The sequence below is a fragment of the Callorhinus ursinus genome, unplaced genomic scaffold (genome assembly GCF_003265705.2).
Source record: "Callorhinus ursinus isolate GAN/ISIS: 27379988/994484 unplaced genomic scaffold, GSC_fseal_2.0 scaffold108, whole genome shotgun sequence".
NCBI classification, from domain to species: Eukaryota; Metazoa; Chordata; class Mammalia; order Carnivora; family Otariidae; genus Callorhinus; species Callorhinus ursinus.
Genome location: NW_027397170.1, coordinates 1,138,302 through 1,155,210, shown reverse-complemented (window position 1 = coordinate 1,155,210; position 16,909 = coordinate 1,138,302). Strand labels below are relative to the sequence as shown.

At 58.8% G+C, this 16,909-nt stretch overlaps 2 protein-coding genes across 5 annotated transcripts in view; one reads left to right on the top strand and one right to left on the bottom strand.

The window, feature by feature from the left end:
- Nucleotides 1-13,809, bottom strand: part of CNTNAP1 (contactin associated protein 1) — a 14,997-nt gene extending 1,188 nt beyond the window's left edge. Inside the window, exons 1-24 of one of the 3 annotated variants that reach the window (XM_025861960.2) lie at nucleotides 13,116-13,809; nucleotides 12,130-12,231; nucleotides 11,851-12,044; nucleotides 11,260-11,407; nucleotides 10,963-11,166; nucleotides 10,214-10,398; nucleotides 9,604-9,747; nucleotides 8,662-8,923; nucleotides 7,726-7,875; nucleotides 7,295-7,466; nucleotides 6,738-6,844; nucleotides 6,472-6,591; nucleotides 5,900-6,103; nucleotides 5,536-5,692; nucleotides 5,325-5,452; nucleotides 4,839-5,024; nucleotides 4,131-4,352; nucleotides 3,635-3,874; nucleotides 2,152-2,505; nucleotides 1,847-1,974; nucleotides 1,319-1,412; nucleotides 878-1,123; nucleotides 729-776; nucleotides 1-236 (exon numbers count right to left, since the gene is read on the bottom strand). The exon at nucleotides 1-236 is cut by the window's left edge and continues 1,188 nt beyond it. In XM_025861960.2, coding sequence (XP_025717745.1) covers nucleotides 1-236; nucleotides 729-776; nucleotides 878-1,123; nucleotides 1,319-1,412; nucleotides 1,847-1,974; nucleotides 2,152-2,505; nucleotides 3,635-3,874; nucleotides 4,131-4,352; nucleotides 4,839-5,024; nucleotides 5,325-5,452; nucleotides 5,536-5,692; nucleotides 5,900-6,103; nucleotides 6,472-6,591; nucleotides 6,738-6,844; nucleotides 7,295-7,466; nucleotides 7,726-7,875; nucleotides 8,662-8,923; nucleotides 9,604-9,747; nucleotides 10,214-10,398; nucleotides 10,963-11,166; nucleotides 11,260-11,407; nucleotides 11,851-12,044; nucleotides 12,130-12,231; nucleotides 13,116-13,179 — 4,095 coding nt within the window. In that variant the 5' untranslated portion in view covers nucleotides 13,180-13,809. Of the gene's footprint in view, nucleotides 237-728; nucleotides 777-877; nucleotides 1,124-1,318; nucleotides 1,413-1,846; nucleotides 1,975-2,151; nucleotides 2,506-3,634; nucleotides 3,875-4,130; nucleotides 4,353-4,838; nucleotides 5,025-5,324; nucleotides 5,453-5,535; nucleotides 5,693-5,899; nucleotides 6,104-6,471; nucleotides 6,592-6,737; nucleotides 6,845-7,294; nucleotides 7,467-7,725; nucleotides 7,876-8,661; nucleotides 8,924-9,603; nucleotides 9,748-10,213; nucleotides 10,399-10,962; nucleotides 11,167-11,259; nucleotides 11,408-11,850; nucleotides 12,045-12,129; nucleotides 12,232-12,645; nucleotides 12,857-13,115 lie in introns of those variants that run through there. The other 2 variants (XM_073889468.1, XM_073889469.1) reach the window with 2 other exon arrangements.
- CCR10 (C-C motif chemokine receptor 10) lies at nucleotides 13,711-16,128 on the top strand. 2 transcript variants are annotated; one of them, XM_073889472.1, is made up of 2 exons: nucleotides 13,711-13,840; nucleotides 14,907-16,128. In XM_073889472.1, the coding sequence occupies exons 1-2, from the start codon at nucleotides 13,793-13,795 to the stop codon at nucleotides 15,972-15,974; spliced, it is 1,116 nt and encodes a 371-aa protein (XP_073745573.1). In that variant the 5' UTR covers nucleotides 13,711-13,792; the 3' UTR covers nucleotides 15,975-16,128. The 2 variants fall into 2 exon arrangements, with proteins under 2 accessions (XP_073745573.1, XP_025717680.1); XM_025861895.2 differs by lacking the exon at nucleotides 13,711-13,840 and adding an exon at nucleotides 13,861-14,084.
- Nucleotides 16,129-16,909: the final 781 nt, after the last annotated feature.

Here is a 16,909-nt window from a genome sequence, read left to right as displayed (position 1 = left end):
GGCTGGGGCTGGGGCTGGGGCTGGGGCTGGGGCTGGGGCTGGGGCTGGGGCGGAAGCTGGTGTAGGGGCCGGGACCTGGGCAGCGCCTGAAGTAGGTAGGGGAGCTTTGCTGCCAGGATGGTAATCATGGGTGGCCTTGGGCTCGTTGGTGTGGTAGGAGCCCTTGTAGCGATGATTTTGCAGATAGAAGAGCACCAACATCCCCACCAGCCCCAGCAGCAGGAAGGCCACCAGAACTGAAAGGGAAAGAAGCAACAACTCAGAGCCGTGCTCGGGGGTGTCTCCGCAGACACACAATGTGTGCTTTCGGCCAAAAGGGTACGTGTATGACCGTCTGCAGGTCGAGCGTGGCAAGCCAGTCCCAAGTGTCTGGCAGGTCTGAATTCCTGGCTTAACCCCTGGTGTCTTTGATTTCTAGTATTCTCTTTCCACATCCCTGGAGTCACCCCAGTTTCCCGCCTCTCTGGAAGTTACTGCACCCCCCCTTTCCTCATCCCTTAGCTATAGCCCCATTTTAATATTTCACTTCAGTTAAAAGTCCATAGCATCCTCACACCTTGAAGAATCTCCAGCTCAGTTCTCGACTACCGTCCGCACGGCCTAGCTCATGTGTGTGTGCACCCCCCGCGCCTAGTGCCTTCGCCCCCCTCAGCCCCAGGGGATACGGGGCAGGGAGGGGATGCCCACGGAGGGTAGAATTAGGTCAGGGTAGTGACCGTGCTACTCACAGCCTAAAAGTATGGCAACCCATCCCTCATCGTGGTAGTACGGGAAGTCTGAAGAGGAGAAAGCCCCAGTTAGGAGAAGCCTCCTCCGTGTTAAGAATCGTTTCCCTTCCCTGTCGACCCTCCCTCTTCTGTGTGTCCCCTGGACCTACCTGGGGGCAGATACCAGGGATCCAGCTCAGGTGGCACCTCTGCGACAAGACGTGGCATGGCCCCGCAGTTAGATTCAGACAGTTCTCCCTGAACTCGAAGGGCCTCGGCTAGCTCAGCGGTCATGGGTCGAGGGGCTCGGAAGTGGGACTTGAGGGGAGCCACGTTGTTGAATCGAACACCAGACAGGCAGCCCGAGAACCCCGGTGTGTTGTAGCGCTGGATCTCTGGGTCTATGACCCCGGTCTCTGAGGGAGAGGCAGGCCCAGAGGGACGGGGGCTGGGGCCACCCCTAGGCTCACCCCGCTCACCGCTCACCGTCCGCAGGTTTCCCGCTCCTTGTGATCACCGCCTTCGCAGCCGGTCCCAGTTCCCTCGCTCCTCTGGGCTCCAGGGGCTTCGCCCACAACCCCTCACCCCAAACACTCGCACCCGCAGCTCACCCATAACACGCCCTAGATACAAGGCCTTGGGTGAGTCCAGCTGGCTGTCCACCAACAGCGAGAACTTCTGTTCTGTCAGCGGGAAGTAGTCCACCTGAGGGGGAGGGAGAGGCGCCGAGGGAGGGAGAACCAGCGGCTGACGAAGCCGAGACCCTGCAGAACCCCCGTGCCGCCCACGCTGCTGGGGAGCCCCAGCTCAGTCCTAGGTGGACAGCCACCCAGATGAAGGATTCGGCATTAAAAAACCCAACAGCCTCATCTGAGCCTTGTCGTTGCAGCCACCAGGGGTTTGACTTTGTGGAAAACCACGTGACTTCCCGAGCCCATTCACTGACTGATAAAACAGACATAAGAACACCTGCCTCCCCGAGTGACCTCCCGGAGCAAGTGTGAGGGTCACAGGAGGCAAAACACATGAAACTCCTCTGTAAACTGGGATGTGCCCTACTCATGCTAAATATCTGACCTTCTCCCCGGGGGCCACAACCTGGGGGCCATCTGAGCTGGTCCACCTCCCTCCGCGCGCACCTGGATGAAGAGGTTGCGGTAGACGCGGGTGATGTTGACGTTGTGGGGCTGGCCGTCAGTGACGGGCCTCGTGGTCAGTTGGTACACGTAGGGGCTGGTGCCCAGCTGATACCGCAGCTGCAGGGTCCCTGTGGGATGGGGGTGGGGGGGGGAAGGGGAGTCTCCTCTGGGCTCCCACAGCCCCCTGTCTTTGGAGAGCGCTCGGGGGGCCTTGAACCAGCGAACCAGTAGTTATAAGAGTGGAGGGTGCCCTGCCAGAAGCTGGAGCTGGGGGGGGGGGAAGGGGGGGGCTGTGGGACCTTTACCATCTTCCTTGATGAGCACGGCCATGTAGTCCCGCACGAAGGAGCTGACATAGAGCAGGACAGCGGGGGCGGAGTCCGTGCTGAAGCTGAAGGACACCTCCTCTCCCGTGACGTTGTAGACAGGCCCACGGTACCCAGGCACCGGCCGGCCGGGCCGGGGGTATTCGGGCAGACGGTACCCGGGCCCGTGGTAGCCAGGCACGTAGCCCGGGGTGTCATAGCCAGGGACGTAGCCCGGCTCGTAGCCCGGCACCGGCCGGCTCAGCATGTGCGAGAACTCCCGGGCGGCCGAGCGCAGCGCCGACTGGAGGTTGTAGCGCATCCAGGTGCCGGGCTCAAAGAAACCGCCGATATCTGAAGGCAGATGGAGTGAGGTCAGGGCCCCCACTCCCGGATTCGGACACCGTTATGTCATCCTCACAGCCGCCCTGGGACCTTGCCGCGGTCACAGCATGCCTCCATTCACCGGTAGGTCCCCTTGTCCCAGAAATGGAATCTGTCCCAGAATGGAATCTTAAAACCATGAGAAATGGAAAAGATCATCCAGTACAACCCGTACCTTTGACAGATGGGGAGACTGAGGCACAGAACTGGCTAGTGACTGCCATAAGGATACACAGTATGCGGAGAGCCAAGATTAGAATCGAGGTATCATGGGGGCGCCTGGGGGGCTCAGTCGGTTAAGCGTCTGCCTTTGGCTCTGGTCATGATCCCGGGGTCCCGGGATTGAGCCCCGCATCGGGCTCCCTCCTCCCTCGGGAAGGGTGGGAAGCCTGCTTCTCCCTCTCCCTCGGCCCGCCACTCCCCCTGCTTGTGCTCGCTCTCTGACAAATAAATAAAATCTTAAAAAAAAAAAAAAAAAGAATTGAGGTATCATGACCCCCTCTGGTACACTCGCCATCACTCACACTTCCAAACCAAGACGAAAGGTCCTCTGCTGGTCCCCGAGTCCCTGCATCTCCCTGCTCTGGCAGACTTCTCACACCGTGAACCTACCTGCGTACGCATCCTCCTAGGCCAGCCTTAGGAAGGATGCAGTCTGGGTGCATGTGCAGAATCTTGCTGTGGTGAATGTCTAGGCTTGCCTTAGCCAAGAACCAGGCTGGAGATGTGTTTTAGGAGCTCAGCGATTATCAACTAGGAAATGGCATAGGAGGCCATCGCACCACCTGAGGTGGGTATGCTTGCAAGGGGGCTAATCTGTGATATCTTGGTGACAGTGGGAAGATGGGGAAGTTATCTGCCAGTTGCTTCTGAGTTCCTTTAGTACCAGCCAACTGTACCATCCCTTCCTTGCCCCACTTTATGACTTGGAGTCGCCCGGCATCTTCAGCTGCCAGACGGCCCCGCCTCAGCCCTCAGGAACCCAGGGACAGCTCTAGTTTTCCCTGGTGCTGACTCTGCACCCTCCATCCTTCCCTTGCCCTCTCTGCACCCCGCTGTGCCCTAGGGCTCCGGGTCTCCCATAAGCAGCTGCACTGACCGTGGTTGCAGTATGGCCCATCAAAAGCCGTGAGGTCACAGTCACACGTGTAGTAGCTGTAGCGCTCCACACAGCGGCCTCCGTGGAAACAGGGGAACCGGGGGTGGGCGCAATGGCCCGTGCAGTTGGGTGAGGTACCCTCCGAGGCGTTGGCACGGCCCTCCAGGTTCAGAGTCACTCCATTCAGACGCATCGCCCTCAAGCAACCCACGAAGGGGCGCCTCTTAAGCTCTGCAGATCCTGGGAAGGGCGGGCCGGTCAAGAAATGGGTGTAGAGCCAGAAACAGGGGTAAGTATCGGGGTTGGGGATGGAGCCAAGGGGAATGAAATCATGGCATAAAATCCAGGGCCTAGAGAGGAGAGGTGAGCTCTTGGCCCACTCTGCAGCAGAGGGCATCGGGACCTCAGACACGGGGCTCCTGGAAGCCAGGAGAGCTGTGGTGAGAGGGTGGGAAGGCGCAGGAGGCCTCAGACCCGGCGCAGGGCTGCTGCTCACCGACATAAAGGGGCTGGTCGTACTCCAGCCAGATGTAGGTCTGCAGGGGCATGGGCCGCAGCACCCAGGGCCGGTGGTCCACACGGAGCCGGGCCTGCTTCACGTTGATTTCCGCCCGGACCAGGTGCCACTCATCGTCGTTGAATTCAAAGTCATCCGAGTGTACTGTCAGGTTCTCATCCCCATTCCCCACATCGAAGGCGAAGACCACATCCCGGGATGCTGGACGACGCAGGGGGTGGGGAGAAAGGACTCAGACCTCACAGATTGCTCACCCCATACAAGCTCTCTTCTTCACTCCTCAGAGCTCCTTGAATGTCCCTCCAGTTTGTCCTCAGCCTGGGACAAAACCCATCAACTCCTTAAAACCTTATGCTCCTGGTCTCTCCTAAATTTGCAGATCCCTGGAGCCAGCTTCCCAGCCCCACTTCTGAGGTTAGAAGCATAGCGAGTCCGGTAGAAAACACCTCCGGAGTCCAGCTGCCTTATCCACACGTGAGGGGCCTGAAGCCCAGAGAGCTGAAGTGAGTGCCCAAGTTCACAAAGCCGGCTAGCTACCAAGACAGACCCGGGTCTAGAACCTACTGTTACCTAAAGCCCCTTCCATGCTGGCATCTGCCCTTGTCCCTTCCCCCAGCCTCTGCCTACCCCACCTCCGCCCAGAGATCTCCGTCTAGCCCATGCCCCTCCCAGCGTCTGCCCGCTCACTGTTGAGTTCCACCCGCACGTAAGGTCGGCGCCACTGGCAGTAAGGGCCCCCCATATTCTCTAGGAAGACTCCCGAGGGAGCCGAGGTCCTGAAGTAGAAGGAGACATCAAGGCTGTGGTTGGCACGGATGGGGGGAAAGCGTAGGGCAGCCCCAGTGTGGAAGGAGATGGTGTTCCAGGAATTCCCTGCAAAACCAGAAGGAGGAAGGCCTTGTCAGGGAGGTTGGAGGGTGAAGGAAGGGAGCCCCCGGTGGGGTGGGGGAAGATAGGGCAGGGGGGACAGCTGGGGGCAGGGAGCCAAGCAGAGAAGAGGGGTCTAATGAAAGAGAACGAGGTGCAGGGAACAACACAGAAGGGGGTCCCATCCCAGCAGGAGCTGGGTGTCTGGCAGGATGTCCTAGAGACCCGCAGTGGGTCAGGTGGCCTAAATTTTGGAAACTGGAGAGCCAACCCTGGGAGGGCACACAAAAGGGGTCTGCCACTCACGATCGCCATAGCAGCGCAGAGGCCTCAGGAAGAACTGGGCCTCAGAATTGGAGCGGTTCGTATCCCCCACCACCACCTGGGTGACGGGCAAATGGTCCACAAAGGTCAGCAGTCCCTTGTCGGTTCTCCTGTGGGGGCAGGACGCAGTGGTTTAGGCCCTGCTGTTCCGCTGCCCCCGGAATCCTGAACGCCCTGTCCCTTCGCCCCTCACCACTGGGGCTGGTCGGCATCACAGTTACAGTGCAGAGCGGGGTCCACGCAGCTCCGGTCCAGACCACAGGCACAGCGCTGGATCCCAGGCTGTGAGCCTCCCCAGTAGAAGTGCTGCTCCTCATTTCGGCCAATCCAAAAGCTGTAGGGGTAGCCTCCTGGGGAAGACGTGGAGGCCGTTTCCAGGCCCCAGCCCTCCATTAGCCCAGGGGCTCCTCTCTCCCCTTTCCAACCCGCCCAGATCCTTGCTCGAATGTTCAAGAACTCCAGCTGACCCCTCTGGTTTCCCAAGCCCCCACGGGTCTCTCCTCCAGCGCTGCACCTCGCCCGCCGTGGCCCAGGCCTTCAGCGGCCCAGGCCCTCACCAGCAGTGTTGAGCAGCCGGGAATTGTAGCAGGAGAACTCGATCCACTGTTCACAGTGCTGAGAAGCATTGGCCAGGGCACTGACTTCCTCCCAGGAGGCATTCCAGTACTGGATGGCCCCCAGGAATGGCCGCTCCATGCTAGAACCTGTCACCCGAGTTGTCCACAGCCTGTCATGACGCACAACTGTCCATGCCCGGTTCTCTGGGGGAGTGGAAGGGTCAGAGCTTTGGTTCAAGATGGGCATTCTCTACCCATCTCCCTACACACCTCCACCACCATTTGCTGCTCCTCAGAGGCAATAAATGTGGCCAGCAGCTCTGTTCCAGCCCAGCTCTGGGCCCCCGACACTGTAGGCTGGAGATGGGACAGCTGGACTGGATCAGGAAGCTGGAATTTATCTGCAAGGCTAGATTACAAATTCCTGAGTGTCCCCTTTCCCCTCTGCCATCCTTTACCCCCCACCACAGCTCAATCTTGCTGGACCTTGCCCCCTTGCTTCAATCCCGTTCCCCCCCCACCCCCTCACAGCCCTGTCAGCTGCCCCTTCACCACCCATCAGAGCCACTGACCTCGGATATCACAGTACACCACAAATGGCTTCAGGGGGCCACTGCCATCAGGATCAATGGTGAAGTTTCCAGAAGTCTTCCCACTGAGTCGATAAGCCTCACAAGATTCCTTATACAGAGCTGGTAGGTCGTGGGGTGGGGAAAGAGCGGTTATGGGGTCAGAGGGCTAGGAGGGCCAGTCCTACCAGCTCTAGCAGCCTCGTGATTCCCAGCAACCTCCTGGCCTCCCCTGCCCCGGAGTGGCCCCCATCCCCCAGCCGGCTTACGTTGGTGACAGGTCTCCCCCTTGTAGCCTGTCAGTTCACAATAGCAGATGAAGTCATCCCAGGACTGGTAGCAGCGTCCATCATGCTCACACATGTTAGGGCTACACCTAGGGAAGAGGGTCAGCACCAAGGGAAGGCACCTTACTGTGAGCGTGAGCGTGGGGTCTGATCCCTACAAACTTCACTTCTGGCTCCTGAGAGCACCGGCACCCCGAGTAACTAGCCAGGTAAAGCCCAAGTGCTGGCACATTAGGCAGGCCTCAAGGACTCAAGGACCACGGTTTATCCGCCCTCCCCACCCCCGAAGAAAACCCTCTATAGGACCAAGAACAGATGCTTCGTTTCCAGTCCCAGCATGTGTCACTTTAATGGAAGAACCAGGTAAAGAAGGACAGGAAGATGAGACAAGAGGTCCAGGAGGAGTCATCTCCAAGCGGGAGACTGAGCAGCTGGGACCAGGAGAAGGGAGATTACTGAGAAAGGCCACTCCCGTTGGGAGACCACTGAAGCGGGCTTTGGAGGGGTCGCCTCTTGCAGGGAGAGGGGCTTCTGGATACCTATCAGTGATGCCACATGTGTCAAAGAGGACCTCAGCATAGTATCCAAGCCGCCGGCCCTCCACCAGAGTCAGGTTGACCAGTTGACCATCCACCTTGAGCAGCTCCATGCAGCCATGGAACGCCGTCTGGTTGGAGTGGCAGCCCGATCGACTGGCTGGTTTGGGACAACCTGGAGCAACCACCCCTGTGAGGCCCTCCCCAGGGGAGACCCCAGAGACCCTCCCCCAGGGAGATGCCAAAGGAAAGCCAGACATGAAGGAAGGCAGGGGGCCAAGAGACAATGGCAGTGACCTTCCAGTCCCCCAGGCTCCAGAGGGGAGAGAGGGATTTATCCCTACAAATCTCCAGGCAGCCCCATCTGAGGGGATTTTGGTGATGCCTTCCTCCCACCCAGAGACAGGGGTCTGGCCAGGTTGGCTCCCACTTACCCCCAAAGAAGTATGAGGTGCCAGTGCGGATCAGCAGAGGGTATGAGACCCTGACCTCTGCCCCCTCCACGTCATCAATGCTGATAACTGCATGGTTCTCCTGGGCTGCAAAATTCACCTCGTGCCAAAAGCCATCATTCAGGCGGTACCCTGGGCAGGAAAAAAGGATGGTGTGGGTGTGGGAAGACCCATTCTGAGATAAGTGTCTTGAGCAGGGAAGCAGCAACCTCACCCTGTGCCTATGTGCCCTCCATTACATTATTTAAATTATACATATATACACACACACACACACACACACACGTATATATGTAACATACTAAGTATATGTTAAATATATAAATAATATATATTTAATATAATATATAATATATGTTAAAGATTTATTTATTTGAGAGAGAGAAGAGAGTGGAGAGTGCCCGTGGGGGGGGTGCAGAGGGAGAGAGAGAATCTCAAGCAGACTCCCCGCTGAGTTGTGGAGCTCAACTAGGGGCACGATCTCATCACTCTGAGATCAGGACCTGAGCCGAAATCAAGAGTCAGATGTTTAACCGACTGAGCCACCCAGGCACCCCCCTCTCCATCACACTTATCACAACTGAGTGGTGACATCTTTGACTGTCTTCACTAACCCTAGCAGCTGAGGCAGAGTCCACAAAGTTGCAAATGAGTAACAAACACTTCTGGAGCCCCCTGGAACTAGAGGAGACCAGGACTCCTCAGCCTACCTGCCCCTCCCAGCAGCCTGAGCTGCTCAGATCTGACTCCTCACCCCCATCCACTCGGTCCCATCCCCAGGGCTCAGGGTCCTCCTGCCCTGCTCCCTTCCCCCCATCACCCTTCTCCAATGAGCGAGCGGCCTCCGTGCAGGCCCACACCCGCTGCTCCTCTGCCCTCCTCTGGCCTTCTGCCACCCCCCCACTCTCCACCCCTCACCAGCAGCAAACTGAAGCTTCTTTCGGCCAGTCTGCGCGATGGACACGTTGACCTGCCCTTCACTGAGCATCAGCTCCACGTGGCCCAGCCCGTCCCCCAGGCGGGAGAACAGTAGCAGCCCTGTGAGATCCCAGGTGCGGAAGCGAAAGGAGACGGCGAAGCGGCCTCGGCGCGGGAAGCCAGGCACTTGCACGAAGTTGTGAGGCCCTCCGAAGTTGACGGGGTGAGGAACCGGGTCCAGGCAACGGAAGGCCACCTTACCCTGAGGACGGAAGTAAGGATCCATCAGCATCCAAGAGAATGAATGTGCTGTCTGTCTCTGCTGGGAATTCAATTTCCGGACCGGTCTAAGACCCTCCTCACGGCACTCCCTCGGGGTGTGTGCAGGGGAGGGGGTGGGACCTTCCACTCTGACCATTCCCAGCCCCCACAAACATAACCAGCTGTGGAGGGGGTCTCCAACCAGGTCGGCCCTGGGGGACTCTCTGCTGGCTATCCCGGCTTTACACCGTCTCCAGGGCGACGGGCCGCCTTCCCTTCCTCCCAGCCTGGAGAGCCAACTTCCTGCTGGCTTCCTGGCAGGCACTAGAATATTCGCTGCAGGGTTGGGGTGGGATGGGGGGCGGGGACCACCCCAAAACAGACCTGGGTTCAAGACCGGACTCAACCACTGTACAACTCCGTGATCCTGGGCCAAGCCACCCCGGGTCTCTGCACCTTATTTTCCTCAAGCATTAATTGACAATGTAGTTAGACCAGACCACAGCTTCTTTACTGGGGGTTTGGGAAGGGTGGCCTTTGCACCTCCTGTGAGTCCATGGTGCCTCCCCCACCACTTGAGCATTTGGCTGGGAAGAGAGGAATCCTCGGCTTTTATCTGATTCTCTTTGCTTTCCAAGCAGCTCTGATGTCCCGCCCTCCCTGATCCCCCAGCCCACTAGCCTCGAAGGTGATCCTCGAATGGCGCCGCACGGCCAGGTCTGCGATGTTCACTCGGTTGAAGATTATGTTTTCTATGCAGCCTCGGAAATTATGCCGATAGGCCAGGTTCTTCTGCGCAGCGCCCACCAGACCCCCAATGTACATCTGCGGGCGGGGTGGGGGATTAGGTTCCCTGGGTGCCCGAACACGCATGCACACCTTTCTCTCCCCTCCACCCCACGCTTTCCCAGGCACATTTCCCCAGTATCGATGTTAAAGCTGGAAGCTCGCTGGGCCTCCCCAGGCTTGGGTGCTAGCCCTGACTCCACCACAAATTGGCTGCATGCCCTTGGGAAGGTCAATTAACCTGTCTGGAATTCTTTATCTGCAGATCAGGGCCACAGAATTGGGCAATCCAATGGGGCAATTTTCTCATCTTGTCAGATCCCCAAAACCCAGATTTCCAGATCCCATGTCAGTTGTTCTGGGGGCGGTGCCCAGGCCTGCTAACAACCCAGGCCCGTGAGCCGCAAGTTTGCCAAAGCTGCTAGAATATTCAGGAACTGGAAAGCACTGTCCCCCACGGACCCGCCCAGCACCCCACCTCAACTAAAGAAACCACTCCGCTCACCTCGTTGTCCAGGTTCAGCCTCTCAAAGTCACCATTGAGCACAAAGCGCTGCACGTAGCCGTCCAGGGTGAGGTTTGCCTCCCGGCCAAATCGGTCCACACGCACATAATGCCAGTGCTGGTCATTGAGGACCCCACCAGCGCTCACAGTGGTGTGACCAGGCCTGGGCTGGATGGGGCTGCTGCCTGGGGGGGACGGAGCGGCAGGGTCAGACCTACAACCTGGAGAGCCCCAGAGAGGCCTAGCTCCCAGGTGAAGCAGCAGCCAGGAGCACGGAGAAGGGTTGGCACAGGGCCCAGGGCATACAGAGCTTGGACATCTTCAGCTTGGGATGGAGTGGGGTCCACCGGCGAGTATGTGACTTAGGGTAAGTCATTTAACCCCTCTGAGCCCCTGTTTTCCACTAGCTGCTTCTACTTCATCATATAGGATGTTATGAAAAGCTGATGAGATACAAAATAACAACTCGGGTTTATATGTATATGTACACGAAGTATATAAAAGATTTCTACAATGAGGAAACAGACTGGAGAAGTGCCTTGTCCAAGGTCACACCACTGGTAGGTGGAGCTGAGACTGGCATCCAGATCGCCTGACTCGGAGTCCAGTGTTTTGCGAGCACCAAACAGGGTTTGGTCGGAACAGTAAGGAAGGGCGAGATTGGGAGTGGGCGCGGCCTCGCGGGGGCGGCGCAGCGAGGGGCGTGGCCGCAGAGCCGCCGGGGTCGCCCGGCCGGCGGCGGAGCTCACCCAGGCTCATGTGCAGCAGCAAGTGCGCCCCCTGCAGCTCCAGTGTCACGTAGTCGCCCTGGACGCCCTCCGCGTGCAGCAGGAGCCCGTCCTTCTCTTCGGTCTTGAAGCTGAAGGCGAACACGTCCCACAGGCTCCGGCTGACCCCTCGCGGGAAGCGGTACGAGATGGCATCATCGCCATCGAAATACAGCACGTCGGACTCTGCGCGAAGGACAGTAGGTGGGCCGAGGACCGGGAAGACTGTCTCCGGAGCCTCCCCTCACCCACCCCCCGCCACGACCTCCGCACTCGTACTGTAAGGGCAGCCGTAGAGGCCGAGCCTCAGACCGATCTTGCCGCGCGGGTTCCAAGCCAGTGGCACGATGCGGATGTAGCGCGCGGTGAAGTGGTAGTGCAGGTCGTGGCGCACTATCGCCGACTCGTTCACGTTACCGAAGAAGGTCTGAGGGGGAAAGGGAGAGGAGAGACCAGGTCCCCACCTTCTTCTTCGTTTCTCTACAGCCTCCCAGCGGGTAGTTGTCACACCCAGCCAATATCAACTTCCAGAAAGGAAACTCTCCTTGATCTCCTGGGCCCCCGTGGCTTTAGAAAAACAGGTGCCCTCTCCCGCCATCCTATTATTTCCTCAAAGCTCAACTCAGATGTCACCTCCTTCAAGAAGCTCTCCTAGATTTGACCCTAAAGTATGTTAAACCCTGTCATCCGAGAAAGTCTTGCACACACGGTGAGCTGACCGTCCCTCTGGACTGAATCCCCAGATTGGAAGTCACTACTCCTCACGTGTGTCCCCACCATCACCTCCTCCATCTCCCCCAAGCTAGTGCCCAGCCCAGGATGCAGAACTGAGGAGGTTCTCCTAGTGTGTGCACAGGGGGCCTGGAATACCGCATTGTGCCCTTGCTGGTAGAATGGCGTCCAGCTGTCCACTCGGTCCCCGTAGAGCAGCATGTAGCGTGTGACCCAGTCCCACGAGTTAAACGAGCCCTGGGTGGCCACAGCTCGGATCCGGTGCTTCTTCATTAAGTCGATCTGGAGCCAAGGATTCGGGTCCCCAATTCGGGGAGACCATCCGCTTATGCCTATAGAAGAGGCAAGGGCTTTTACCACTGGCTCTCCCTAGCCCTCCGGAGCCCCCACCACGCCTTGGGGCGGTGCCTGGCTCACCGTGCAGCCGGGCAAAGCGCGGCGTGGTGAAGAGCCCATAGTAGGAGGAGGCGCCCAGGGAGCGTGCGTACAGAGGCCCGACCAGCTCCTCGTCACAGCCGTCTGGGTTGGGGAAACAGACATTTTGTTCGCGCGGCCCCTCCCAGGTCCTTCCAAAGACCACGCACACTGAGCAACTGGAGCTCTTCCTTCTCTGTTCCCCAGCAGCCACCCCAGCACTAACTTAAGCCATCTGCTCAACCTGGGCTGCAGCAACAGCTGCACACTCAGGGGAGGCTGCCTTCTCCTTCTGGGGGGACCCCTAAGCCAGACCTTCCCTAACTCTGTGACTGCCCCGGTACCAGCCCAGGCTTAGTACTCCCCTAAATACAACCCCAAACCTCAGCATCTTTCAGAACCTGAGTCAGCCCAAGGCACCAATCCAGCCCTAGCCTTATCATCAATCCCACTCATCAGCATCCCCAACCGTCACCAACCCCAAATCCAGGCCTTGGTCCCAAACCCAGCCAGTCATACCAGCATCACCAGCTTCATGTCCAACCTTAGCATCAATCAGGGTCACTAACTCCTGTTTGGATCCCAGCCTCAAATTCCAGCCCCAGCCCCAAACCCTGGCCCCTGGGCCAGCTCCAAGCCCAGCCCCAGGCCCTGGCAAGACCTTAACCCTAGCTGGGATCACCAGTACCACCCTTATCCCCAGCCCTCAAGCCCAGGCACCAGCTCCTGCTTGGATCCCAGTCCCAAATCCCTGCCCGGGGCCGACTGGCTCCTCGGCTCCTCGGAGCCCAGCACCAGCCCGGGAGCGCGCGCCAGCCTCGGAGCTGCATTGCGGAGCGCGGGGGAGAGGCAGGAAAAGATGGGAACGAGCAAGCGCGCGCCGGCCAGGGAAGGGACCCGCGACCACCTAGCCGCAATGCGGCTGGACCCGCCCTGCAGGCTTTGGACTCCCCGGCCCCACCCTGCTTGCACCTGAGCCCGGCACTCACAGTAGCCCCAGCCCCGGGCCCCTGAGACCGCGACGAGCAGGATGCAGAGGAGCCGGGGACACATGGTGCAAGGCTGACGGGTCTCGGCGGCCGCCTCCCAGTGCCCGGCTCCGGCTAGGGCTCCAGGTCCAGCTCGGGCTCCCAGTTCTCCTCCTGGGGTTCGCAGCAGATCGATGTCTGTGCTCCTAACCCACCCCCTTCCCCTATCCTCGTCTCTCCCCCAACCCTTCTCCCTTCTCTCTCTCTCTCTCTCTCTCTCTCTGTCGTTCCAGGTTCTCCGCGGCTCTCTCTCTCCTTCCCACCCTCTCTCCTCTCACCTCCCCCCTTCCCCAGCCTCTCTCTCCCGGCACGCGCTGCTTTCCCGGACCCCGCGCAAGCGCGCGCCTCAGCCCTACTGCGAAAGGGCGGGGGTAGAGAGCCTCCAGCCGCCAGGAAATACCCTGAATAACCCGAGGCTGGCAGGGACTGTGGCCGCAGGGGTGGGGGAAGGAAGGCTAGTGCCAGTGGAGAGGTCCCGCAAAATCCAAGAAAAGCGGGGGGTGGAGAAAGAAGAGATGGAGAGAAGAGTAAGTAAAAGAATCTAACATTTTCTGAAGGCAAATTATGCCTCAGGCACCTGTGCTAGGCACCCTCATAACCCTGTGACTTCCACATTTTTACCTTATTCCACTTTGCAGATGAAAAACCTGAGGCTCAAAGAGGTAAACTTACTCAAGATCACACAGGTAGCTAGTAAATGATGATATTCCCAAACCCATTCCTTTTCTACTGGCAGGGCAAAGAGAAAACAAAATTAGGGGGTAGAATGCGAAAGTCAGGTAAAGAGAGCCCACAGACCCTAATCCCCACCGCCCTCTTGGTCCCTCTCCCCGCCCCTTCCTTCCTGTCCCTCTAGTTTAACTTCTCTCCCCAGTGGCTATACTTCAGAAACCTGTGTAGCCAGAGATGGGGACGGAGCCCGCAGAGCAGGTGGGAGTGCGGGCTGGGGGGAAGGGTTATAGAGAGGGAGGCAAAGAGATGGGATTCTCCACCTGGTAACAAGCTTCTGCCATGTTTTGACCTATCCAGGGTATCTGGAGCCATCTGGGACCAGGGACCTTCCAGATAGATGGGGCTGGTGATGTGAGGCTGGGGTTGGGGGATGGGACTGGGCTGAGGGGAATGGTGAGCTGAACCTAGAGGTCCGAGGTTGCAACAGAGACCAGAAAACCTGAGCCGCAACCCTTGAGACTCCCACCTCCCCCCATCATGAGTAGTTCAGTGTACCTGTCCTGGAGGTTAGAGGTGGGGTGGGGAGGGGAGAAAGGAAATGACGTTTGAAACCTCTCCACACCATGCCTTGGAGTCCAGGGACCAGCTCCGAGGCAAAGCCTGCATGTGGGTGTTCTTTCCAGGAGAGGGCGCTGCAAACAGAACTGAAGCTCCAAGATTTATTAATAATAGAAACCTTGGCCTAAGGAGAGCACAGTTGCTTCACATCCATTATCTTCCTTATTTCAAACAACTCTGCCACTTGGGCTGGTCAGGATTTCTAATCTCCACGTTATGTATCAGGCAACTGAGATCCAGAAAGGTCAAGGTCGGCCAGGAAGCTGGATGCAGAGGGCAGGAGGGGTGCAGTGGAAGTCAAGGCCTGTTGGAGGGTATGCTAGGTAGAGTTTGGAGAAGAGTTTGTATGTTCTCCCTCTATACTGTTGTCACACAGCAGCTCCCAGCTTGGAAGGTATGTGTGGGAGGGGGAGGTGTGTGGGAAGATGTCTCATAAGGTCTCTCTCATTTTACCCTCCCCAGGTCTCCTGGGGCCCCTACTCGGGGGAGGATGAGGAGGTATACTCCGCCGAGCCGTTGCCAGAGCTCTGCTACAAGGCGGATATCCAGGCCTTCAGTAGGGCCTTCCAACCCAGTGTCACCCTGGTGGTGGCTGCCCTGGGTCTGGCTGGCAATGGCCTGGTCCTGGCCACCCACCTGGCAGCGCGACGTGCCGTCCGTTCGCCCACTTCTGCCCACCTGCTCCAGCTGGCCCTGGCCGACCTTCTGCTGGCCCTAACCCTGCCCTTTGCCGCAGCCGGGGCTCTGGAGGGCTGGAGTCTGGGAAGTGCCACCTGCCGCGCCATCTCGGGCCTCTACTCAGCCTCCTTCCACGCCGGCTTCCTCTTCCTGGCCTGTATCAGCGCCGACCGCTACGTGGCCATCGCGCGGGCCCTCCCCGCCGGACCGAGGCCCTCTGCTCCCGGCCGCGCACACGTGGTCTCAGCCATCGTGTGGCTGCTGTCGCTGCTTCTGGCGCTGCCTGCTCTCCTTTTCAGTCAGGACGGGCAGCGGGAAGGCCAGCGGCGCTGCCGTCTCGTCTTCCCCGAGGGCCTCACGCAGACGGTGAAGGGGGCAAGCGCCATGGCGCAGGTGGTCCTGGGCTTCGCGCTGCCGCTGGGCGTCATGGCCGCCTGTTACGCGCTCCTGGGCCGCACGCTGCTGGCCGCCAGGGGGCCCGAGCGCCGGCGTGCGCTGCGCGTCGTTGTGGCCCTGGTGGCGGCCTTCGTGGTACTGCAGCTGCCCTACAGTCTCGCCCTGCTGCTGGACACGGCCGACCTACTGGCTGCCCGCGAGCGGAGCTGCCCTGCCAGCAAGCGCAAGGATCTGGCGCTGCTGGTGACCGGAGGGTTGGCCCTGGCCCGCTGCGGCCTCAACCCCGTGCTCTATGCCTTTTTGGGCCTGCGCTTCCGCCAGGACCTGCGGAGGCTGCTGCGGGGTGGGAGCTGCAGCCCAGGGCCTCACCCCCGCGGCCGCTGCCCCCGCCCGCCCCGCCTCTCTTCCTGTTCGGCTCCCACTGAGACCCACAGTGTCTCTTCCTGGGACTACTAGGACTGCAAATCAAGGGGGGGGGGGATTCCAGGAAGGGTAGTGGGAAGAGGGAGTAGGTGGGGGCACACTGAGAAGGAGGTAGGGACCTAAAGGAATTGCTTCTGTACTTTGCCACATTAAATTGATAACATGGAAATGAGATGCAACCCAACAACTGTTACTATTTTTGAGTCACGGACTTGGAACCGGTGGGTTCTGCCTCCCCCCTTCAACTCGCTTGGCTCTGAGGGGAAGGCGCTGAGAGTCTGGGTGGGGGTGCAGAGCTGCTGAGCCTGCTGGAGCTCTAGGCACTGTCACCCCCTCCACCTTCACCTGGCCTCTGCGAACAAGATGTGAGGTGGGAAAGCTGCCAGACGAGGAGGGCTGGGGTTCCTCTTAAAGTAGCACAAGGAAGAGCTTTCTAACAACCACAGTGCTATCCAGTAATGGCTGCCTTAGCAAGTACCGAGTTCCTGGCCTCCGGAATGTTCAAGCCAAGGCTGTTGGGAACTCTGTGTGCCTGTGCGTGGTGTGGTGGTAGTCAGGGACAGTGGCCAGGAGATTCCCGTTTGGGGTAGGCTCTTGGATTAGATTACCACTTTTAAGTTCCCTTCTAAGGTTCTGTGGCGGAAAGAAAAAAAGAAAAAGGTAATTTAAAAAGTTCAGTCGGAGTTTTTCACCTTGGAGAAAAACCAAGGAGAGGATTCCAATTTGAAAATTTCCAGAGTCGTTATCATGGGCGTGGTGGGGGTGGGGGTGACTGCCGTTCTCCATCTTCCCTGGGGACAGGGTCAGAGGAAATGCACTGAGCCTGCCGGAAAGAGAGAGGTTAGACATCGGAAAGAACTTTCCTGCAGGCAAGGACCTGGGATCCAGACAGGGAAGAGAGTATATGGTTCGAACGTCTCCATCTCCAGGAAATCTCAGTGCTGGCCACTGTCATCTGGGGCGAGGGC